This window comes from Muntiacus reevesi, chromosome 4 (genome assembly GCF_963930625.1).
Source record: "Muntiacus reevesi chromosome 4, mMunRee1.1, whole genome shotgun sequence".
In the NCBI taxonomy this organism is placed as follows: domain Eukaryota; kingdom Metazoa; phylum Chordata; class Mammalia; order Artiodactyla; family Cervidae; genus Muntiacus; species Muntiacus reevesi.
In genome coordinates this window covers 64,500,717-64,527,395 of record NC_089252.1, presented here as the reverse complement: position 1 = coordinate 64,527,395, position 26,679 = coordinate 64,500,717, and the positions used below count along the sequence as shown (strand labels likewise).

Here is a 26,679-nt window from a genome sequence, read left to right as displayed (position 1 = left end):
ATTTATATTTTACCAGCTTGAGAATGGCAAGGGGTCAAGAATAAAGGCTGAAACTACAAGGTTAATAGTACAGTGACTCTAGTGGTAGAAGTTAGTAAAAATTTACAAATCCAAAGCACAAACTGACTGAGAAGGTGAAGATGTCATATGTGATCCCTGAAGTGTGGATATCCAAGCCATTCAGAGCAATTGATAAAAATCACCAGAAAACCCCAAAATGATCAAAACCCAGTCAAGCTTTTGGCCAAAGAAAGGGCTTTTCACCTTCAGTTAAGAGAGGCAGTAATCCTAGGAAATAATATGCTCAGGGCAAAACTGAAGTCAGGGGCTCTTGCTGAATGGGGATATAGGAGCATGACCTGCTGGCTTTCAGAAGAGGCAAGTGGCGGGGCTTTCCTGGGGGCAGTTCTGCCATGGATACATGGCCACTGAGTGGTCTGTGTCTCCTGCAAGAGGTGGTCAACCATTGAGAGGATAACAGGCAGGAAGGCCAGGGGTCTTCACATGGAGGAAATAGGCTGCAAGTGTCAGACATTTTTATCTCTCTTAAGTGGCAGGAGGAAACAAATTAGAGATATATTTTTTCCTTCTCTATACAAATTTAAAAGGAGGTTTCTCTTAGAATGCTGTGTTGCCCTGACACCTGGTTTCACCTGAAGCTAACTATTCTCAAAACTTTGAGTTAACCAATACGTTTTTCTTATGGAAATGTTTGTCTTAAGATATGTTAATGTGTTACGCATTTACCCCAGACTCTGTAAGTTCCGCCAAATGGCTCAATCTACTTGACAAACTGGTATGTTATACTCAGATATTGTTCCCCTAATCTATGTAAATGAAACTATTTGTTTGGTAATCTGCTCTTCTACAAGATTCAAGTCAATCGTTTTATAGCCTGGGATAAATTGTCTGGTGCCATTCTGAGTTTTAAGACATTCCTTTCTTTTCATTAACAGACTGTCAGTGACTATATAACATACAGCTGAAGACTAGAAGGTGGGTACTCTTTCTGTCCCCTTCTGATGCCTATGTCAGAAGCTTTCTCTATTTCCTTTATACTTTATTTATTTATTTTTTATTCTTTTTATTAAACAAACATCAGCCCATTTCTCCTGGCCACCATCTTTGATTCACGTTGAGTCATTTCCTTTCCGTGAAAGTGAAGCCGCTCAGTCGTGTCCGACTCTGACCCCATGGACTGCATGCAGCCTCCCAGGCTCCTCCATCCATCGGACTTTCCAGGCAAGAATCCTGGAGTGGGTTGCCATTTCCTTCTCCAATATTTCCTTTATACTTTAATAAAACTTTATTACACAAAAGCTCTAAGCGATCCAGCCTTGTCTCTGGCCCCAGATTGAATTCGTCTCCTCCGGAGGCCAAGAATCCCGGCGTCTTATGGTTCAGCAACAACCTTTCACCATGTAAGGCAGGTATCTGCTCTCACCTGCTGAAGGGATGCTCCCTGGGCTGCAAGCAGCCAGTCCCTCTTCTGAAGAGAAATGTGGGAATGTGTAAGTCTCTCAGTCATGTCTGACTCTTTGCAACCCCTGGACAGTAGCCCGCCAGGCTCCTCTGTCCACGGGATTCTCCAAGCAAAAATATTGGAGTCAGTAGTCATTCCCTTCTCTAGGGGATCTTCCCAAACCAGGGATCAAACCCTGGTTTCCCACATTGCAGGCAGATTCTTTACTGAGTCACCAGGGAAATCCCGCTAAAGAGAAGGTGAGGAACCAATGAGATGGGAGACAGGAAAATGTCCCAACCTACAGAAGGGGGCCAACACTGCATGGTCCTGGATGGGACAAAAATCCTAGAAACCGTCCCGTAAAAGAGGCCAACCAACCGGTGAACTGGCTCACAACACATTCTAATTTTCATAGTCCCTGAAGCCTCAAAGCACTGTGAGCCTCTCCCCTCATTTCCTTCTGATCACTCAGGGCACTTTTTCTTCTTTGGTGTTACTCACTCCATCTGCTTTGAGATGTCAGCGCTCAGGATGAGGGCTTCCCTCCTTCTCTCTCCTTCTGTGTCGTGATGACATTCACCTTCTGATCCCAACTACTGTTATCAGTGGAGCCCCAAATCTGGGTCTCAAAATCAAGTATCTAAACTGAGTTCCAGTTTTAATCACTGCCAAGATTAATTAGTAAGTGCACGTATCGTCAGTATCTTCTAAAGTTATCGTTTCTTATTTGGGTGTTTACTATTATCCTCTCATAGAAAGTATTCTCTTCAGCCTCTGCTTCCACCTTCCTTTCAACCCACCAGCCATAACACTGTGCTGGGAAATTTGTTCTTACAGCGGGCAGATCCAACCAGCATGGTGTCACTGAAGGGATAAATCACGGCTTACAGAGCCCTTCATGATCAAATGTGTGTGTACCTCTGACCTCGGCCACTTTCCTGTGCGATTCCACACCCCACCCTTCACCAACTCAGACAGACACTCACCCTGTCCTGTAGTGTGACCTCTGGGCCTTTGTGGCTACAGGTGTTAGCTGGAAACTGTGGAGCACTGAGGGAATGTGGAAATTCCCTTCTCCAGCCTCAGACTAAATGTTGTGGCCTCTAAAAGTCATTTGTCTCCATGGAGCCTTAACTCCTGCCTTTGTTCTGCCCCCATGATGCAGGACGGGAGTGAATCTGACCACACATGCCACTTGTGTGCCTCTCCTAAATGGGCTCCTGCCTGATTCCATCTTGATATCTCCTCTTCCCAAGCCAGTTATTGGAACATAACAGACTCATCAAATGTTTGTTCAGTGAATTAGTGGATGAACATATGACTTGAAAATTTTGAATTTGGACTTCAGTTAAATTTATATTTGGTTCTTGCTCTTTTTTTTTTTTTTTTTTTTTTGCTGTGCCACATCACATCCAGGATCTTGTTGCCCTACCAGGGATTGAACTTGTGCCCCCTGCAGCAGAAGTGCAGACCTCCAACCACTAGAATGCCAGAGAAGTCCCAAATTTATATCTGAAAATGGAGCTGGGGTACTTTGAATTTTTATTTTGCCAGTAAGATTTCCTTAGAAAAAAATTAAAGTGAACTCAATCGAACTTCTAAAGACAGTATCTCAGCCCTTGATTTTTGATTAGCAGAGATAGGGAGAAGCAAAGTGATTACTGGGGTCACTAAGAGAGCTTCCTGATGCAACAGGGTAGCTAGTGCATTTGAACCATAATATCAGCAGGAATCCAAGAGGGACTTGAGGCCCCTCCTTATCCAGGTGCCTGACCCTGAAAGCAAAGAATAGAAGATTGTTAAAAGTCATCTTGAAATCTCCAGAGGTCTGTCAGGAATCAATTAAACGAAATGCAGGAGACCTATCACTTAGAAAGAAAATAGCAAAAATATGCAGAGAATAGAGAAGATTTGCCTCCTTGTGTTCGAGAAAAGACCATCAAGGGGAGTTACGCTGAGGCTTATGCACTTTGCCATCATGATATTTCCTCTTTTCAGCTTTTGCTATAACATTCATATCAGACAGAGATGTTATCCCCTATCCAGCAATAGAAAAGGACAAGATAAAAAAGATGCAGACACAGAATTAAGACTGCAAAAATCTATGACTGCACACACAAAAAAAGCATTGTTCAGAGGGAAGCAGAATAAAAGGTATCACAGCATTATGTGTGTGGGTGCACCCTAAGTCGCTTCTGTCCTTTCTGACTCTTTGGGACCCCTACAGCCTGCCCGACTCCTCTGTCCATGGGCTTCTCCAGGCAAGAACCCTGGAGTGGGTTGCCATGTCCTCCTCCAGGGGATCTTCTTGACCCAGGGATCGAACCTGTGTCTCTAATGTCTCCTGCATTGGGAGGCAGCTTCTTTACCAGTAGCACTACCTGCATGGTATCATGTAGCTAAAGGTCTCAAAGTCTGGTGAAAAGAGAACAAGTTCTAGTCTGAAGTCTGTCATTAAAACCAAAGTTAAAGGAAGCCTTGATTGAAAATCATAAAAGAGACAAGAGAACATTGCCATATTCTATGTAGGTGCTTCTGTTTTCACCTCAGTCTAAATGACTGATCTTCGTAAATTCCAAGACATAGTTTTGCTTTACTTTTTAATATCTGTGAAATCGAGGCTAACAGGATACTTGATGGCATTCGAGAGTTTGGCAAGTTTCTCCTCTTTTTTAGTGGTATTTAAAATAGTATTTTGTCTTTAATTGATGGTTGTTTTACAGTCAGGGTTGCAGTGTACATACTATTAAACCCCACACAGGTAAATCAGGCAAAAAATATAAGATGTTGAGGTTACTTCCAGGACAAGCGCATGTAGCTACATAGGTGAAAGTCTCGGGTATCTAGCTAAATGATCTGTATCCTTCCAGATCCCAGGTATGGTTTGATGTCACATGCAAATTGTAAGCTTCAGCTTACATATTGATAGGGGACTTCCCTGGTGGTCCAGTGGCTAAGAATCTGCCTGCCAAAGCATCGGGCATGGGTTCGATCCCTGGCCTGAAAGATTCCACAGGCTGCAGGGCAACTAGGCCCATGCTTCACAACTACTGAACCCACAAGCCCTAAAGCCCACATCTGCAACAGAGAAGCCACAGTAATTCAAAGTCTATGAACTGCAACTGGAGAGCAGATCCTGCTCTCCACACTAGACAAAGCCTGCACAGCAATGAAGGCCCAGCACAGCCAAAAGTAAACTCATTTGAATCAGTTGTAATGAGATGGATGAAACTGGAGCCGATTACACAGAGTGAAGTAAGCCAGAAAGATAAAGATCATTACAGTATACTAACGCATATATATGGAATTTAGAAAGATGGTAACGATAACCCTATATGCAAAACAGAAAAAGAGACACAGATGTACAGAACAGACTTTTGAACTCTGTGGGAGAAGGTGAGGGTGGGATGTTTTGAAAGAACAGCATGTATATTATCTATGGTGAAACAGATCACTAGCCCAGGTGAGATGCATGAGACGAGTGCTCGGGCCTGGTGCACTGGGAGGACCCAGAGGAATCGGGTGGAGAGGGAGGTGGGAGGGGGGATCGGGATGGGGAATACGTGTAACTCTATGGCTGATTCATGTCAATGTATGACAAAACCCACTGAAATGTTGTGAAGTAACTAGCCTCCAACTAATAAAAAAAAAAAATGAATAAAAAAAAAGAGAATAAAAAAATAAAATATTGATGGGGACCACTCTGCATCTTGTGACTGGTGGGCTGCCAAGACAGTGCCAACCATTCAAAAAGTCCCCCAGTTGACTGGTACCCCACATAGTTGCCCTGGTCCACAGGAACTGCATCAAGGGTCCACAGGAGACATGGTGATAAACCATCAGCCCTTCTCCTTGTAAATGCGTGATGTAATCTTCTCAGCCTTGAGCCCCTCCTAATTCCCCCACATCTCCTCCCCAAGAACACGAGTGAGTTTTTCTAGCCTCTTGCTTGGGAGTAAAGAGAAGGCAGAGGACTAGAGCTCATCATCAATCATATTTTATCCAAACTTACACTATCACAGGAATTTACAAGACTTGTCTTTTACCTTCAGTGATCATAGGTTAGTAAATATTAGATCCGGCAGTTTTAAAATAAGGACATTTAACTAAGAAAGCTTTCATGCTGAGTGACTGAGAATTCAAGTTTATGTGCCAATGGGAAGAATTCTTTTGAGATTAGAAGGGTCGTTCACCTTGAGTCTGCTCTCCAAATTACAGGCAAAACACATGAAATGAAAAGAACTACATCTGGTGGGCTGATTATCACACTTAACTCCAAGAGCTGTCATGTCGCCCAAGAGACAATTTCTCTTTTCAAGATCGTATATATAAAAATTCTCTTTACTTCAAAGTTAAAAGGACTATTTGCAGAACCTAGGTATGCTGATAGATACATCTTAACTATTCCCCCAAGGTCTCATTAAAAAAGAGATTTGGACAAGTAGCTGTCATGCACTGTGATATAGCCAATGGAAACAGTAGTCAATTATATATACGATGTTTCTACTTTCGTAGAATACAGCTGAATATCACCTGAATTTACATGCAATTACTACTAAGTTTTTCAAATAATTCTTTAGATATACTATTTCATAGGTAACTGTACTTCAGTTTCTCTTCAATATTACTTCTAATAGCTCAATGGGGCAGGACTTTAATTCAATATCTCTGAAACAAATTTTCTGATATTCAGTATTGCAAAATAAAATTGCAGTCAATATGGCTTGAAAGCTAACAGAAATGGTGAAATCCTGGGCCTGTTGTCAGGGTCTTCTTACACTTAACACATCACTGACCAGGGAATTTTTGAAGAAAGTAACACCTGTGGCTAGTGATGTTATGTAAGTAAACACTGAAACATCTCTGGTCAATAACATTCAGGTAACGAAAGATGCATTAATACTTCTCTGATCAATAGTGAGTTAGTATGAAGGACTGGTGATTGATCAAATAGTCTAAGCAGGATGCACTGGTCATAAAAGATCCAACTAAAGGCCATGGGGCCATGTATGTGAGTTCTGCCTTGTCTTCCTCATTGCTAGGAATGTCTCCAGGCACGTGCTTTACAGTAACACTGGTGATACCTAGGGACAACCAAATGCTCTCAAGACACTCAACAAAAATGTTCTGTTGTGAGGGTTCCCTATGAGTGGTGACTAGAAGGATTGCCTCTTTTCTCCAGATTTTATGGAGCATGCTTGCTGCTACTTCCACAGACATCTATGTGCCCTTCAGCATCAACATTGGCCATATGAATGTGACTGGATTTGGTTCCTACAGAACAACACGCCCTTCTTATCATATGCAAACAGGTGAGTAGAAAATAATGATACAAAAGATAGTATAAATAATTCAATGTATCAGATTTTTCTTGCTAAGAAAGATAGCAAGAATGGGTCAAAGGATTAAGGATCTTTATGAAATAATTCCAAGTCTACTAGTCACTCATAGACTCAATAAATTAATGAACATAGGATTGGAACTTTCCCCAAATTCCTTAGAAAGTTTTATACATATTTGTTGAGTAGAATAAGAACCAATGTCTTTAAATCCATAAAAACTGATGATAGACTGTAACACAACTCTTCAAATAAAGACAGCTGACTCATATACTGGTAGCAGTTAATTTTCATATCCAAGCAAATTTTTTGTTACCTGAATGGGAGAGACAAAAACTTAACCAAGAGACTGGATCCCACTTAAGGACAGTGAACATAAAACAAGATAGAATGCATTCTTGTTATTTGAAGTAATTATATTCTATGAAGTCACCATGAATACTGAATTAGTGACTGCTGAGTCACTGCTCTTAGAGGAAATATAGGGTTAGGTCTAGTCACAACATTTTCACCAACTAATCAATAAAAAACCTTGTTTTATATCTGTCTAAAGACACCATATTTAATATATATTGCTTATTCATTAACATTGAGTTCATGGGCAACAGCACTCTAAGTAATGCCTCAATGAAGTCTGTCTTCATTTTTCCATATTTTCTCCATAAGGCATATTATGGATTTCTTTCACTTAGAAACACCAGACAGCACTTCAAAACTATAATTTAGGGCCACTTTGAAAATGGAAAACACCAATAAAAAGCATGAACAAGCAGAAATGAAGCCCTAGCATAGAGAAAACTTACCTCAACTTAATAAAGGACATACACGACAAACTTACAGCTAATATCATGCTCAATGGTGAAAAGCTGAAAGCATTTCCTCTAAGATCAGGAACAAGACAAGGATGTCCACTCTCACCACTTTAATCAACATAGTTTTGGAAGTCCTAGCTATGACAACCAGAGAAAAAAGGAAGTAAAGGGAATCCAAATTGAAAAAGAAGTTAAACTGATACTGTTTGCAGATGACATAATACTATACACAAAAGATCCTAAAGATACTACCAGAAAACTTCTAGAGCTCATCATTGAGTTTGATAAAGTTGCAGGTTACAAAACTAATACAAAGAAATCTGCTGCATTTCTATACACTAACAATGAAAGATCAGAAAAAGAAATTCTAGGAACAATTCCGCTTACCATCACAGAATAAACCTACCAAAGGAGACAAAAACTTGTACTGTGAAAACTATAAGGACATTGATGAAAGAAATCAAAGAAGACAGAAACAGATGTTCGTGGATTGGAACAATCAATATTGTCAAAATGACTATACTACTCAATGCAAAGTACATATTCAATACAATCTCTATTAAATTACTAATGCCATGTTTTTTTTCACAGAACTAAAACAAAAACCTTAAAATTTGTATGGAGACACAAAACCTCCAAATAGTCAAAACAACCGTGAGAAAGCAAGGCAGAGCTGGAGGAATCAGGCTCCTTGACTTCAGACTATACTACAAAGCTATAGTCATCAAAAAAGTATTGTACTTGAACAAAAATTGAAATACAGATCAGTGAAATAGGATAGAAACCGACACACCTATTATTAATTAAATTATGATACACCAGGCAAGATTACACTATGCTGGGAAGACAGTCTCTTCAACAAATGGTCCTGGGAATACTGGACAGCTCCATGTAAAAAATGAAATTAGACCATTCTTTACACCATATACAAAATTAAGCTCAAAATGGATTAAAGCCCTAAATGTGAGATTGAACACTATAAAAATCTTAGAGGAAAACAAAGGTAGAACACTCTATGACATAAATTGCAGCAATATCTTTTTTGACTCATTGGCCAGAATAATGGAAACAAAAACAAAAATAAACAAATGGGAGCACTGAAACATGTATATTACTGTATGTGAAATAGATGGCCAGTCCAAGTTCAATGCATGAAACAGGGCACTCAAAGCCAGTGCACTGGGACAGCCCTGAGGGTTGGGATGGGGAGGGAGGTGGGAGGGGGTTCAGGATGAGCGCACAAGTCCACCCGTGGCTGATTCACGTCAATGTATGGCAAAAACCATCACAATATTGTAACTTAATTAGCCTCACAATAAACAAATAAATTCAAAAGCAGTGCAAAAGAAAAAATAAATAAAACAAAAAGATGATCAATAGATTGGGAGAAAATATTTGCCAATAATATGATAGACAAATATTAGTCTCCAAAATTTACAAAAAGCTCATGATGCTCAACAGCATCAAAACAACACACTCAAAAAATGGGGAGAAGACCTGAATAAACATTTCTCCATAGAAGACATACAGATGCCAAAGAGACATGAAAAGATCAACATTTCTAATTATTAGAGAAATGCACATCAAAACTACAATGAGATATTACTTCATACCAGTCAGAATGGCTATCATCAAAAAGCCCCCAAACAATAAATGCTAGAGAGGGTGTGGGGAGAAGTGAAGCCTTCTACATTGTGGGTGGGAATGTCAACTGGTACAGCCACTATGGAAAACAGTGTGAAGTTTCCTTAAAAAACTAAAAATAGAGCTACTCTATGACGCTGCAATCTCACTTCTGAGTATACATCGGGAGAAAAGTATGATCTGAAAGGATACACGTACCCCAGGGTTCCCTGCAGTGCTGTTAACATTAGCCAAGACACAGAAGCAGCCTAAATGTCCATTGACAGAGCAATGGATAATGAAGATGTGGTACGTGTATACAATGGAAGACTACTCAGTCATTAAAAGAATGAAATAATGCCACTTGCAGCAGCGTGGATGGACTTAGGGGTTACCATACCAAGTGAAGCAAGTCCGAGAGGGAGAAATACCATATGACATCCCTTATACATGGGATCTAAAAAAACATATACAAACGAGCTTACTAAACAGAAGCAGACTCAGAGACTTAGAGAACAAACTTATGATTTGGGGGGAAGGATGGGGGAGTGAAGGGATAGTTAGGGAGTGTGGAATGTATATACACACTGCTATATTAAAAATGGATAACCAACAAGGACATACTGTATAGCACATGGTACTCCATTCAATGTTATTTGGTAGCCTGGATGGGAGGGCAGTTCGGGGGAGAAGTGATACATGTACATGTATGGCTGAGACCTTTTGCTGCCCACCTGAAGCTATCACAACATTGTTAATTGGCTATAACCCAGTACAAACTTAAAAGTTAAAAAAAAAAATGTAGCCCTAAATAAGGACACTATTTAATATAATAAGAACTGCAACAAGAAGGCAAAGTATCACGTGTTCAACCTCAGCTGGGAGTGTGTATTTGGTGACTCAAACTTTTTGCTGTTCTGCACATATTCAAATGACTAAGAAAGGGGACTTCTCTGGTGATCCAGTTATTTAAATTCAGTGCTCCCAGTGCAGGTAGTCTGGGTTTGACCCCTGTTCAGGGAATTAGATCCCATACGCTGCAGCGAAAAGTTCACGTGTCACAATTCAAGATTCCCGCATGCTGCAACGAAGATCAATGATCACACATGCTGTGGCTAAGACCTGGTGCAACCAAATAGATAAAATAAATATTTTTTTAAAAAATGACCATGAAAGCACTGGGAATACTGATGCTGGGTAGCAAATAAATTTTAGTAAGTGGGATAAATATACACATTTGGAGCCCACAAATTGCGTCTTTCTTCATTGATTATTTCATGAGTCTGAGTGTTTCACTAAACAAAAGGAAATTTTGTAAGTTAACACCACTACTTATAAGGACTCTAAAAATCCCTTACACTGAAGAATTTGGTAACCTCACGCTTGAAATAGATTAGGGCGTAGAAACCTAAAGATTATTTACATTTAGCACTATGAAGCCTATAAAATATGCAAGAAAATTCCTGCTTCCTAATTCTTTGTTTTTTCTAATTCAATATTTATTTATTTGGCTGCACTGGGTCTTAGCTGTGACATATGGGATCTAGTTCCCAGGGATCAAACCTGGGCCCCCTGCATTGAGAGCTTGAAGGGTTAGCCACTAGACTACCAGGGAAGTCCCCTAAATCTTTGTTAAGTCCAGAAAGTCACCATCTGTTTTATCAGAATGCTTCTTCTTTTGAAGATAATAGTTTTGAAAGATACTGGAAAGTACTTGAGCATGTACTCTTCATAACCACAGAGGTTGCATAAACACATTCATAATTGCCATTACTTGGCAGAATAGGTCAGTTAATAATTTATCTTCTTTCCATTTAAAAACACCAACCATATAATCCATCAGTTCTCAGGAGTAGCTCAATCTTCTTGGTATCTAGCAAGAATTCATGCTTTTCTTTTACTTTTGCATTTTTCTTTCATCTTCTCCATCCAAGTCCCCTCCCCTTGCCAGTTTTTGGCTTTTTTGATTACATGGCCTTCAAGAGAAAATTGGCTAGAAATTTGAAAACCACGTAACGCTTCAGTGCTAAATAATTCTGGAATGCAAATAATGATTGTGAATATGATCTTATGAAACATTAACAATATTGGTCAAAGTAAAATTAATTTCTACTTGTTTTAGGATATATTTTTAAGTCAAAAATTCAGCTGGAAAGTGATATGAACAGTAGATTTTCTTTCAAACATGTTACATCATTAACAATAATATTTGGAAACTAAAGAGATGTAGCATAAAACTAGAAATTGAGGGTTGACAGTGAATTCATGTGAAATGCATAGTGAGGCTGGCTTTCCGGTTAAAGAGCCCTGAGTTGTGTGTGCGATGATATTATGGTAGTTGGAATAGGAGCTAAGCCTTGAGTAAGTACATGCTGCCGGACACTGCGCCCACGACTGTACCTTCAACACCTCATTTAATCCTCCCATTCACCAAGGGTGTGCTGTCAACCAGTCTCCTCTTACTGATGAGGGAACAGAGACTGTCACTAGGCTTGAGAGGGCCAGAGCTTGGCCCTTTAGTCACTCAAGTAGCATGCCTGGTAAATTAATGATCAAACACAAACAATTTTGAACATATCACAGATGTTAACACACATGATTGCTAAAAATTTAGGAAGAATTGTTATTTTAAATGGGGTACACTACAGAAGGACTGAAAATTTGTTAAATAACACTCTGAAGCTTAAGTTACTTCTCTCAGCTTTATTCTCTCTGAGCCACTCAGCACCCAAGGAGATGGAAGCATCCACTAGACAGGTGACAAGGTAGAACTTTTCAACTTTTAGAAGAGATGGGGGATTTAAATACGTACAAATCAATTGCTCAGCTACTTACCCTGAAAAATAGTCAGTCAATCAAATGAGTAGTTAATGGTTAGTAACAAGACAAATGTGAGTTGATATTCTACTGACTACTGTTTTTGTTATTTTTGTTTGTTTTTGTTGTTGTTTGGCTTTGGTTTTCTTAACCTGTTTATAAGTATGAAGCCAGTTACAGAGAGTGATTTTATTTCTGAAACACTGAATGATACTCGATTCTACTTTGAATCTCCTACGTGGCCGTTTAGGGTCCCAGAGGGTAGGGAATCTGTCTGTATGCTTCCATCATGTCTGTGGTATCCAGTCTTGGATACTTTGGCTTCTATTCCATGTTACCAGCTGTGTTAGCCCCTAACAAGAGAGTCAGCCTGTCCTTTGAAGCCAGGAGCTGACTTCTCTTCTCCAGCTATGAAAAGTCCTAGATGGCAGCCTCTTCCAATAGCAACTGCTGCGTCTACCGAAAATCTGTTGTTTACTGTAGCAATATTCATGAATTATCCTAGCAAGAGACAGTTTTCTCTTCTTTTTTTAAACTAGCATCATGAACCAACCTCTGCCTACTTCAGACTTTTCTTCTGCAGCTTCCTCGCCTCTCTCAGTCTTCCTAGAATTTAGGAGAGTTAGGGCTTGGCTCTGGATTAGGTATTGGCCTAAGGGAATGTTGTGTCTGGCTTGATCTTCTATCCAGACCACTAAAACTTTCTGCATGTGAGCAATAAGACTGTTTGCTTTTCTATCATTGATGTGTTCACTGAAGTAGCGCTATAATTTCCTTCAAGAATTTTTCCTTTGTGGTCACTACTTGGCTAACTGTTTGGCACAGGAGGTCTAACTTTCCATCTATCTGGGCTTTAAATATGCCTTCCTCATTAAGCTTAATTTTTTTTTCTAGCTTTTGATTTAAAGTGAGTGACATGGGATGCTTGACTACTTAGAGGCCATTAACTGGCCTAATTTCCGTGTTGCTGTGTCTAAGGGAACAGGGAGGCCCGAGGAGAGGGGAGAGACAGGGAAGTGGCTGGTCAGTGGAGAAGCCTGAACACACACATTTGTGGATTAAATTCACTGTCTCATGCGGGCACAGTGCATGGTGCCCCAAAACAATCACAGTAATCATATCCAAGACCACTGATCACCTATTTGTTATGGTGGTCCTTTCGGTCTAGTAGTTAAGAGTCTGCCTGCCAATGGACGGGACAGGGGTTCAATCCTTGGTCCAGGAAGATCCCACATGCTGCAAGCCAACTAAGACTGCATGCCACGACCCCTGAGCCCACCCTCTAGAGCCCGAGCTCTGCAACAAGAGCAGCCACCACAAGAAGCCCACTGCAACTAGAGAAAGCACGTGTGCAGCAACGAAGACCCAGTGCAGCCACAAATAAATGAAATGAAATCATTTTTAGAAGATGGTAAGACTGTTTGAGCCCTTGGAAAGGCAAGGCTCACAGTACCACTCCCGACCCTTCTGCTCCAGCTTGGGGTGTCACTTGAGAGGTTAATTAATAACTTTCAAATATTTCAGTGTTTTTCACTTATGCAAAAATAGGCCCACCTGCATGTACCTATGTTTCAAGACCTGGCTAATTTACATTAATTCATGTGTATGATGGGGTCAATATTAGCATTTCATCAAACTATGCTAAAAGAACTGTTATCAAAATGCCACCCTGAATAAAACAGCTTTACATCATAAATGAAAAGTTTAATTAGCCTATCAATTGTCATGTTCAAGGTACTTTGAAGTTGCTTGCAATCCACTGGTTTTGTGTTTGAAGCATTGGCTCAGAAATCCTTCTCACACTGTCACTTTTTTACCTGACTTTAGAGATAGGACAAGTAAACAGTAGCCTCAATGTGCACTATGATCTCAGGGTCTGAAGCATCAGAACCTACATTATAATTTTTAAATTTTATCTAGGATTAATGTTAGTTGTTCAGTTGTGTCTGACTCTGCTCCTCTGTCCACGGAATTCTCCAGGCAAGAATACTGGAGTGGGTATCCATTCCCTTTTCCAGGGGGGTCTTCCGAATCCAGGGATTGAACCCAAGTCCCCCTGGGTTTTCTCTCTTTGCAGGTGGATTCTAAGGCAACTGTTATTTTATACAATAACACAAACAAGCAGAAACAAACACCCACAATGACCTCCTTATAAAGCTGGAGATTACAAGGGCTACGAGACAAATGAGAAACAAAACTGCCCACTGGAAATGGACTTCAAGGGAAGATGCACGTCTCAATCTGGATGAGGGAAGGGAGCAAATGAAAAAAGTCTCCCCCAAGAATCTGACCCACATCCTTGCTTTGGTTAGAGTTTCAATGGATACAATCTATGTGGTCAAAGACCTAACACAGAGAATGCAGGTAGTGCCCCCAGGTGACTAACAGGAGCAAATGCAAACTGTTTTGTAACACTGTAATAACAGTTTTCAGCAGTTTTAAAATGTGGGAAAAAAACAAATAATATGTGTGTCTTGGAAACAATGAAATACAATAATTAGAATGGATGGCTTTCTAAGAAATGATTAAATATAGTTTACATAGGATTAACTTGTACGATGTCATACCTTACATACCAGACTTACATACACATGTATTTTACTCTGGCAAGTACAATGCAAAGGGGAAATACAAGAAAAAATACATATTAACATAATAATGGGCAAAGTAATCCAATATTTTTGGTGTATCTACTTCTAAGACCATAGTCATGGTGTAAAAATTAAAACACTCATCTCAAAGCCAAGATATCTGATAAGCATACTTTTAGTTCATGCCATTTTTTTCCCCTGATTTCTTGTCTCTGAATGTCTCTATGTACTTGGAATAAGCTTCTATTCATCACAGATATATTTATGATGGTCCCTTGATTCTCACATTCAACGAGAAAACCTGTAGCTCTTGAAAAACAACTTTAGAAAATGAATATTAGGAATATACCTTTAAAACTTACATTTAAATTGTAAGTGCTCTGGATCTTAAACTTGACCCCACAATGCTTCCATGGCAATAACAGAACATGAGGTCTTTGTCATGTCTAAACCCAGAGCCCTGGATTCTGTACAGAGTAGCAGAGAGGGTTCTCTAAGTTTATATTTCCTTTACGTTTATTGGTTTGATTTCTAAGAAATGTAGACTCAAGTGAGGGGTCATGCCACAACTGGCATCTATTCAGTGAACGCAATAATACAGGAACTGTAATTCCAGTCATGAGTGCTAAGTTATCTAGTTAAAAATTGAGGCTTTGGGGTTATGGTCTGCGATCCAGAAATCTCTAATCAGCAAGCATTTGACTCAAGTAAATTTTGAAAGATCAAATGAATCCTTCTGGACCACGGATGGATGATTGCCATGGGAGCAATGTGGAAAAACGCGGTCATAGGTCAGCTGTCTTCTGGGAGCAGCGGGGCTCCCCGCTGGTCACAAACTGCCCACTATAAGCACATGGCCACACCGTGCCTCTTCTGTACTGACACAGCACAGACTGTCTTTCTAAAACTAAAATACTGAACCCCCTGTTTTTAGCTTCAAGTGCTCCATGGCAATTCTCTTTTTAAGGTAATGAATTACAGATTACATAGTATTTGAACATAGCTACCTACTTTACGAGGGGTTTTGAGATCTACATGGAAATACTCAAAAATACGGTCTGAGAAACTGAAAAGTGGCTAAAGGCTTTGCTGAGTAAAAAAACTCAGCCGCTTTTCTTTCCTTACAACTGTAATCTCAGTATTGAAAGTGCAAAATGCTGAACCAAGTAGGATGCCGCTTAAATGGATGAAGTAGATGCTTTGAATAGAAATACTAAATAAAGCTCTTCTGCTGAAATGATGGGCTTGGTATAAAATGGCATTTATTCAAGGCATTCAAACAACTACATTCTATTTCACAAAGAATAAAAAGATCTCTTAGAAGCCCAGACACATTTCCCTTGTCTTCTTATAACAAAAATAACCAAAGGGAATCATCCCCAAGTGGCATTGAAGCCATAAGCTTGCTTTTCTCCTGTTTTGTGTTAGGAGACTAGATGGGTAATTAACTGTCAAATGCTTTTCTCCTTGTTGTGAAAAGTAGAACCCTGTGTGTACAAGCTTTTCTTTCTCCTTGACCATCAGAAAATGCCACATTTTATGTTGATGCGTACATATAAAAAACAGATCAACACATGTATGAGCATTTGGGTATGCTCCAAGTACACGTAAAAATAAAACTAGACCATCTTAATGGCAGAATGAAATAAATCTAACTTTGTTTTCTTTCAAACACAAACATGTAACTCTCACTGTTGATATCACTGAAAGTATTTCCTTAAGTAATCATACCCTTATTTTATAACAACGACACAATTATGGAGCAATTCTTTGTGGCAGTCTTTCAGGAACTACTGATACCTATTGGTTTCACATTTGCTGAAAGAGGATTTAACGAGAGTGCAGAACTAGGGTCAGTCTGGAACTCCTATTCTCCTTCTCAACTAATCATATTCTGATAAAATCGATATAGGTCTGCTCATTTGCCCCCTTTGAAGCCATCTGGTTTTCTATGGAACCTGGTTTCCTCATGGCCCCGTATGTCTGTCTTGCCAGCCTTCTGAGGGATGTCTGTGGCCACATTTCTGAGCAAAGGTCAGTCAGGACTCACCTCTCCTTCCCTGGGCCAAGGCCTTCCATTCTGGGTGTATTTACTTTGATTCTGTCGCTTCTTTTGTCCTCCATCAGCGAATTTGCACAGTAAAGGCTCAGTAGGGGCTGGGAAGACAAGAAACCAATTTTACATTTTAGCAAATCCCCTTCAAAATCAGTGATTATGTGAATCACAGCAGTGCTTTGTGATGTATATCTTTTGAAGTCTTTTTGCTTCTGGAGAGATATTTGGCCCCCTTTTAGTTTCAACTTGGTTGGTGCCTGTTTTAACTAACTGGGCTTCAAAAAAGTACTGGCAGACCATCAAAGCATGTAACAAATATCGCTGAAAAAACAACCATTTTAAGCAGCGTGTGCACTTGCCTTAGAGGTAGAGTAAGAAGACAAGAACCAACCCCTTCTGATCACGACGGTGTTAAAAACAAGACAACAAGCCTGAAATGAAGTCACTTATGCTAAACCCCTTGTCACTGAACAGACTTAAGTACAGTTTCAGCCTCTCTGAGAAGTGGAATCTGAAATGACCTGGTCAACACTCAGAGGTCACCTGCCTGGTAGACGCCTGCCTTCCCTTTAAAGAAAGTGACTTGGCCAGAACCAATCCACTTTTGCTAGAATGCCTTCCATTTTTCATTTTGTACAGCTCCTGGGAGCTCCTGTCTCTCTGCTTGCTGGGATGCTGCCCAATCTGTGATCTCCCACATGTCGTACTAATACTTTGCTCTTCTCTGTATCCTTGCCTTTTACCATGCAGCATTGCTGACTGATATATTCAGTTTTTTAGTATCTGCCATGTATATAGGAAACACCCATATTATTAAACTTCTATTTGTTTTTCTCTTGTTAAGGTACCTTTTAGTACAGGGGTTGTCTCAGTCAAGATCTTGAAGGGGTAGAGGGAAAATTAGTTTCCTTTCCTACTATATATGTGTGTGTTGTTGCTTACTCACTAAGTCATGTCTGCCTCTTTTGTGACCCCATAGACTGCCAGGATCCTCTGACCATGGGACTTCCCAGGTCAGAATACTGGGGTGGATGACTGTTTCCTTCTCCAGGGGATTGTCCCGACCTGGGATTGAACCTGCATCTCCTGCATTGGCAAGTAGATTCTTTACCACTGATCTACCAGGGAAGCTGATATATATATACATGTGTGTGTGTGTGTGTGTGTGTGTATGTATGTACGTATATATACATTTAAAAGTCCCTTTTATTGGTGAAACTTTGGAAGGTAAGGTATGGGGGAGCAGCACTGCAGGAAAAGAAAAACCTGAATATGCAATTAATCTTAAGATTTCTTTTACTCACTAGCATAAAAAATTTTTCAGATGCATCCTTGAAACATATACTATCAGATAACAATAACCTGGAAGTATATGTGGCACAGTGGTAAAGAATTCACCTGCAATGCAGGAGACCCAGGTATGATTCCTGGTTGGGGAAGGTCCCCTAGAGAAGCAAATGGCAACTCACTCCAGTATTCTTGCCTGGAGAATCCCATGGACAGAGGAGTCTGCTGGGCTACAGTCCATGGGGTCGCAAAGAGTCAGATGTCACTGAGTGATTAACATACACACAACAATAATCTAGCTAGACAAGGACCAAAGATAGACAGACTAGAAGATTCTAGATTTTCAACCTATTTTTAAGTTTACCATTATTGAAAAGAGAACTTTCAAAAAAATTAAGGGAACACTAAGGGAAGTTTAAAAACTCACAGAGTGAGAATTTCTTAGCTTTCAACAGAGGTTGTGGTGGTTTAGTTGCTAAGTCATGTCTGACTCTTGCGACCTCATGGACTGTAGCCTGCCAGGTTCCTCTCTCCATGGGATTCACCAGGCAAGAACAATGGGGTGGATTGCCATTTCCTTCTCCAGGGAATCTTCCCAACCCAGGAACTGAACCCAGGTCTCCTGCATTGCAGGCAGATTCTTTACCGACTGAGCTACAAGGGAAGCCCTAACAGAGATATCTTTGCAAATGATGTTTTACAACATCTTAGAGTCTTCAAGTCTTCAGTTCAGTTCAGTCACTCAGTCATGTCTGACTCTTTGCGACCCCATGAATCGCAGCACGCCAGGCCTCCCTGTCCATCACCAACTCCCGGAGTTTACTCAAACTCATGTTCACAGAGTCGGTGATGCCATCCAGCCATCTCATCCTCTGTCGTCCCCTTCTCCTCCTGCCCCCAATCCCTCCCAGCATCAGGGTCTTTTCCAATGAGACAACTCTTCGCATCAGGTGGCCAAAGTACTGGAGTTTCAGCTTCAGCATCAGTCCTTCCAATGAACACCCAGGACTGATCTCCTTTAGGATGGACTGGTTAGATCTCCTTGCAGTCCAAGGGACTCTCAAGAGTCTTCTCCAACACCACAGTTCAAAAGCATCAATTCTTTGGCACTCAGCCTTCTCCTCAGTCCAACTCTCACATCCATACATGACCACTGGTAAAATCATAGCCTTGACTAGATGGACATTTGTTGACAAAATAATGTCTCTGCTTTTTAATATGCTATCTATGTTGGTCATAACTTTCCTTCCAAGGAGTAAGAGTCTTTTAATTTCATGGCTGCAGTGATCTACACCATCACTGCACCATCTGCAGTGATTTAGGAGCCCCCAAAATAAAGTCTGACACTGTTTCCACTGTTTCCCCATCTATTTCCCTTCAAGTCTTAGCCAACCTGATATTCAAGGATCTTCATAGAGTGTTAGGCTATGGATGCTGACAATGACCTACTTGTATTTGTTGACATTGCTAAGCTGAAACATCTGCTGTCATTTCAGTAATCTGAAGCAGATTTTCATGGAAAAGAAGATAGGGCCACAATGATTTACTAAATGAATTAAAGAAATAAAATCCCAGAAACAAATGTTCAAAAGTGTCATTAAAATAAGATGGAATATCCATAATATTATCTTTGAATTGCAGGCATGTCATTCTGTTAGTTTCCCAAGGGACCATTTTATTGACAGTGGAAGAGAAAACATCAGTAAATTATATTAATCAGATTTATATAATCTTCTAGTCCTCATGTGATTTCTAAACACCTGTAATATAAATATCCAAACTCCTCAACTAGAAGATAAGAATCTGTGTCCTTAATCTTACCTTCCATCAGTCTCCTCCCCTCCCCCAGGGGTTTACAGATGCCTCACCTATGAATGCTTTTTTTCTCCTGCCTGAAATTTCCTTTCCTGGCTCCCCCGACCTTGGCCCCTCTACTTGTCTGGCAAATTATGAAGCAACCTTCAAAATGTAGTTCAAATGTCATATTCTTTACTTGGCAAATTTTTTCACAGGTTGAATGACATTTTGAAACTGAGTGGGACCCTGTGGGGCCCTACTGGGTACAAATCCTTTTCCTGTCCCCTATTTTTTTTGTTTGCAGGACATAGGTTTCATTCCATCTCCTTGACCTTCCCTGAGATCCAAAGGACAGGTCCAAACAGTTGCTCATCAGAGAAGGGAGGAACAGCCAAGAAACCGCAGAACACCCACCCTGGGACAGCAATATAGATGATAACATATCTCCAGTTCTTCTGTAGGAACTAAGGCCCCTATGCAGGTGGAGGATGGTAACTTCAGACTGGGCACAAAATTCCTGGATACCACCCTATTATCTCATCACCAGCAAATCAGAAAACCGCCTGTGCACAGTGGAAGATGACAAAGGCTTTGACCCCTTCCCAAATAATTAACAGAGACTAACTTTTAACTTCTTTAAAATTTTTCATGGGACTTCCCTAGTGGTCCAATGGCTAAGATTCCAAACTCCTAATGGAGAGGACCCAGGTTCAGCCCCTGGTCAGGATCTAGATCCCACGTGCTGCAGCCAAGAGTTTGCATGCCACAATGCAAGAGCCTGAATGCCACAACTAAGACCTGGTGCAGCCAAACAGATAAATGAATAAATATTTAAAAAAAAAAAAAAAAATCATGGTTGAGCAGAATCTCAGGAGCTGGTTCTTGGACATGAGGCTGTCTTCTCCCCAGGTGCCGGCTTGCTGAATAAACCAACCTTACCTTTCATACCAACACTTGCCTCTCAAGTATTGACTTTATAGCAACAACAGCCAAAACTGAGTTTGGTAACAGCTTCTGTCTGTGTTAAGTCTTCTAACAGTAACAATTTCCAGGCTTGAAGGTGGGAAGTGATGAGTAGAGGTCTGAGTGAAGTTTGTGTGTGTACTTGTGTGTGTGAGAGAAAGTTGTTAACAGCATCATTGCACATAGATTTACAAGATGTTTGACGGTGTTGCTATTCAAACTGTTGATCAAGGACCAGCAGTAATGGTATCAGCACATGGGAGCCTGTTAGAGATTCAGAGCCAGGGGCCCTTTCCCACATACAGAGTTAAAAATCTGTATTTGCACCAGATCCCAAGGTGATTTCTGTATACACTGAAGATTGAGAAGCACTGATGTGATGATGACTGACTCCTTAACGAAGGAGGAATAGATCTCAGAGGGCAAGCATGAATGCTCTGCATAATGAAATGATTTCAGTAGCTGAGAAATATATTATCTACAATTTCCTTATTGCAGTATTATGATGCCAATTAATTTTGTTTAGTCTCTTTTAACAGTAGTTAAAATAAAGGCTAAATGGAGAAAAGGCCTTTGTGGAAGTGGGATGCAGTTATAAGTCACAGATTGCAATGTGCCAGAAGACATTATGGTTTCTCATACAAATGGGGGGAATTTAAAATATAATTATAACAATGCATGGCAGTAAAGTTGCATGGTAATTATGAAGGAGTAATTACAATTTGCTTGCTTAGTGGAGTATTTCAAGTCTTTCAAACTTTGTATTAAACATAAAACACTAGATGCATAAACTGATAAAATAATCTAATGGTTTACAGGATTTGCTATTGTATTTTAAGCAAACAGACCAACAACAAGTATTTTGCTTAGTAAAATTAATGCAAAACACTATATATTGATTTATTTAAAACTTAACACATCTTCAATTTTGATTCTAAAAATGTTTCTATAAGTAGATATGGACATATGTATGACTAATAATAGCAGAATTCCTGCTGTCCCTCAAGGAAGATGAGCAATTTTAATTTTTAGCATGCAGTTTATATAAACTCTTCTAGTATTTATATTGGGTTTGTGGTCAGGCTTTTAAAAAAATATCTCTTTATTACCTAAATTACAATTCTGGTGTTTTAAATGATACATTTAAAAGTGTCCCACCTCAGACAGAGTGTAAGTCTTCAGGGAGAAAAAGGAGTGGGAAGAGCTGAATTGAGGGTATGTTAATGACAACAAGCAGCTTATTGAAAGGTGAGCATAAAAAAATCTTTGAGTGAGAGTACAGGGAGGAGATTAAAAAAACAAAAAAAACGGAAGAATTTCAAGAATTAATATAAAAGAAATTCCCTGGTGGTCCAGTGGCCAAAACCTTGTTCTCCCAATGCAGGAGGCCTGGGTTCCATTGCTGGCCAGGGAACTAGACCCCACATGCTGCAACTAAAGATTCTGCATACCACTAAAGACGTGACAGAGCCAAAGAAATAAATAGATATTTTTAAAAAGAACTAAGATTAAATATGATAAAATTTTAATCAAGAAACCATCTTTTTTTTTTCAAGTATAGATATGTATTAGTTTTTATCTGAAGCAAACTATCCCTGTGATGTTCAGGGCAACATATACATTCATAGTCTGTTCTTTGTGATTTCGTGCAGTAATCTCTTACTGAGATGTATGCTTGATTGCACATATTTCCAGCCCAAAATTGATACAGAAGATGGCTTTTCCAGTGCCTTTTTGGAAAAGTTCTCTCAGAGCTATTAAGTTGTCTCCCAGGTTACAGTCCTCAGCAAGGTCCCTGAATAAAACTTTATATTAAACCAAACATTTACGTTGTGTGGTTTTCTTTTGACACAAGAATGCATTGGGCTGGCCAAAAACTTTGTTCACATTTTCCCATCTTACAGAAAAAAATCAAAAGAACATTCTGGCCAACCCAATATTTGAACTTTCAGCCCTTAATGCAATTCTCCCATCTTTAATCTTTCTGCTGTCTTCTACCTGACCAGTGTCCCTAATTCCTTCATATACAGACAGAAGTAGTCTGTACTGATATTGGAAAAATAACGATGTACAAATTACGGGTATAAAGGACTTCACTGGTGGCCCAGTGGTCAAGAATCCATCCGACAATGCAGGCGACAAGATTCAATCCCTGGTCTGGGAAGATCCCACATGCCATGGGGCAACTAAGTCCGTGAGCTGCAACCACTGAGCCCATACTTCAGAGCCCTTTCACCACAACTAGAGAAGCCCGAGCGTAGCAATGAAGATGCAGCACAGCCGAAAACAAACAAACCAACTATGGATATAAGTGTGGTTCTAACTCTATGCTAGAACCCATGTCCTTATTTATATACTTACTGACTTATCTAGGAAATTTTGCAGGGCGAATTCCTATGATCTGTCTACAAATAATTTGCTGCTTTTCTTCCACAATTGCTTTATAGTGATAAACATAATATACTATATGTATGTGTGTGGCACAGTGGTAAAAATATTCGCCTGCCAATGTAGGAGCTGCAAGAGATGTGGGTTCGATCCCTGGGTCAGGAAGATGCCCTGGAGGAGGAAATGGCGCTCACTCCAGTATTCTTGCCTGGAGAATTCTGTGGACAGAGGAGCCTGGTGAGCTACAGTCTGTGGGATCGCAAAGAACTGGACACGACTGAGTGAGTAAGCACAGCATATAGCTATATAAGTCCCAAATATACAGCATAATTGATATGGCAAAAATTACCCGAAGGTTACAACACAGAATTATTATACTTTGGAGTTAGAAAGTCTTTTGCAGATGACAAAGTGAGTTATTTGGTTACATTTCCTTACAACTTCTAGCAGCTTGTTTAGCATTTAATTATGTTTTATATATACTATTAAAATAGTAAGTATGGTATAGTTATTTGGACAGCTGAAATAAACTTCCATCCTGGAAGTGCTATAGCTGCCATCAATCATCTGACCTTAAAATGTATTTCATTTCAACTTTTTATTTTGCCAATCAGGAAAATACAAGTTTGATGAATTGCCAGCTAATTTGTGGTAGGTGATGGAAATATCACAGCCAGAACCATGTATTCTGAATTTCTAATCAGACACTGTCTCCAACTACTTATTTTCTACCTTCCTTACCATTGGGGTAAATGGAAATGAGTTTTAGACAGTTCCTGTGATTGACCCATAACTTGGGGATGGAGCAAAAAGACTAGACATTCACTAAGACAAGATTACTATGGTTCTCTGTGCACAGGTTAGAAGATCAAGCACCCAGTGACATCTGCTAGGATGATTTATGCTGCCCCTCTAATCATAGTTTACTTTAACAGAACAATGCTTTGGACACCTGATGCGAAGAACTGACTTACTAGAAAAGACCCTGATCCTGAGAAAGACTGAAGGCAGGAGGAGAAGGGGTCGACAGAGGATGAGATAGTTGGATGGCATCCCTGACTCGATGGACATGAGTTTGAGCAATTTCTGGGAGCTGGTGATGGACAGGGAAACCTGGAGTGTTACAGTTCATGGGGCTGCGAAGAGTTGAGCGACTGAACTGAACTTAACAGAATAAACCAATTATATGGGTAATATTTAGAAATGTCAGGCACATGTGTACTCCTGTCATTTAGGCCAAAGTGAGCAAATAAATGTAAAATTGTGGAAACTAATAAAAGTTAATAATACTTAGAGAAACAGTAATTTGCATGTACTTTCTCATTTTATTTATTAGTAACGGATTCGTGCTTATATTCCTGGTGGCTCAGATGGTGAAGAATCTGCTTCAATGCAAGAGACCAGGGTTCGATTCCTGAGTCAGTAAGATACCTTGGTATCTTACTTAGAAGGAAATGGCAACCCATTCCAGTATTCTTGCCAGGATAATCCCATAGACAGAGGAGCCTGGTGGGCTATAGTCCATGGGCTTGCGAAGAGTTAGACACGACTGAGCAACTAACACTTTCACTTTTAGTTACAAATATAATTCTCTACTATGGGAAAGTCTTACAGAAAAAGAAAATGCTCCAGAGTAACAACAAAAGTGAAACAGTTATTTGTCTAGGGAAAAAGGAAAGACGCTGTTTTCACTAAATCATATTATGGCTGAGTAAATATCTCAAGTCATCTCTCTGATTCAAGATATAAACTATTATATTAGGATGGATAAACAAGGTCCTACTGTAGAACAGAGGGAACTGTATTTAATATATTGTGATAAACCATAATGGGAAAGAATATGGAAAAAGAATGAGAATGGGGGAGGGGTGTTATCAGCAATTAAAAAAAAAAAATTAAAAAAAAATAAAAAAAAACCTACAACAGACTTTTGGCTGCCAAGGGGGAGGATACTGGAGAAGGTACAGAGTGGGAGGTTTGGAGTAACAGACATAAACTATTATATTAGGATAGATAAAAAACAGGGTCCTACTGTAGAGCACAGAGAAATACACCCAGTATCTTGTGATAAACCATAAGGAAAAGAATATGAAAACATACATATGTATAACTGAATCACTTTGTTGTATGGCAAAAATTAACAATTATAAATCAACTATATATCAATTAAAATTTTTAAAAAGTTAAACAAAGGAAACAAACAAAAATGTACTTTTTAAAAAACTTGTAACACTTCTCCTATAATTCTTTCCATATAGAAAAAGCTTATTCTTAGAAACCACACCCTGTAAGGGGAATAACATCACAGAGGAAGTTAACATTTCAAACAGATGAGACACAAAATACATGCTGCAGGTTAGGCTCCTTCTATGGGGAACATGGCTGAAACCTCATCTGTGCTGAGTGACAACAAGAACGCAGAGAACTCTGGCGATTCCAAAAAGCACCACCTGACCCATCTACAACTGGCTGACTTCCCTACCCAACAACAGATAGGAAAAAGTCCTGTAGTTAGAAGGCAAGACATCATCAGGGCGCAAGTTTCTAAGGTGAACAGCCTTAAAAATAAGACAATCTTACTGACTGACCAAGATGGATCATATCTGGCCTTGTCTTCCCCGCCTCTAACTCCTCATTCTTCCACGGTGCTGAACTTGCCCGCTGTAGAGCTCTTTGCAAACTGCGTGCAATCTTCATAAATTACTCCATACTCTATGGAACATGGCACTTTTTACTTAAAAGAGGCACAAAGGAGAAAGCTATAACCTTACAGTACAGATATCCCTTTGATATTAAAAACCAATAAACACATAAACCAAGGAAGGACATTTAGTAAATTCAAATCACACAAAGTTTAAAAATAAGACCTATTCTCAACTCCCCCCCTCCTATTATTTCCAAAAAAATGCATAAATATTTATCTACTAATCCATCTTCCATCTGTCTGGCCCTTTTTAATTCCAAAGGGGATAGACACTCTTGCTCAGAATGTGTGTTTTATTATTTGTTTAATTATATATGAAGAACGTTCTATATCAGCACACATCATCCTTTTGAAATGCTGCTTGGTATTGTAGCATAATTATCACATACCATAATTTATAAATGTCTATCAATAGGGGACCAGCTAAATCTCATTAAATTTCCATAATGTATGTCTATGTTCTTCTCCACTATTAGGAGAATTTGATTTGACTGGAGTCAGGAGCTGGGTCAGATTCACCTCTGTCTGCATCTACCCCAGTGGCTTAACAAATTGTCTGAGAGTAGACACATTTCATTATCTGCTGGTCAAATTATTAAGTACATACAGACAGACAGATAAAATAACTTCTTTAGATTCCTTATATTAATGAAGTTCTAATGGATTTAAGTGTAAGAACACAATCTTTTCCTTTTAAGTGAGCATAGAGTCCCATAATTTCCACATTTAAATATAACTAGCCAGCCTACGTGAAAAAGCAAAAATGAATGAGAATTCATTCTCCAAAAAAAAAAAAGAGAGAGAATTTCAAGTCCCAGGTGTAACTCTAATTTCACG

The 26,679-nt window shown here is 39.6% G+C and overlaps 1 protein-coding gene across 6 annotated transcripts in view; it reads right to left on the bottom strand.

The window, feature by feature from the left end:
- RBMS3 (RNA binding motif single stranded interacting protein 3) overlaps nt 1–26,679 on the bottom strand; it is a 773,699-nt gene that overhangs the window by 144,445 nt on the left and 602,575 nt on the right. For all 6 annotated transcript variants that reach the window (XM_065932912.1, XM_065932913.1, XM_065932916.1 and 3 more), the window contains exon 7: nt 16,698–16,804. In XM_065932912.1, the coding sequence (XP_065788984.1) occupies nt 16,698–16,804 (107 nt within the window). The remainder of the gene's footprint in view (nt 1–16,697; nt 16,805–26,679) is intronic.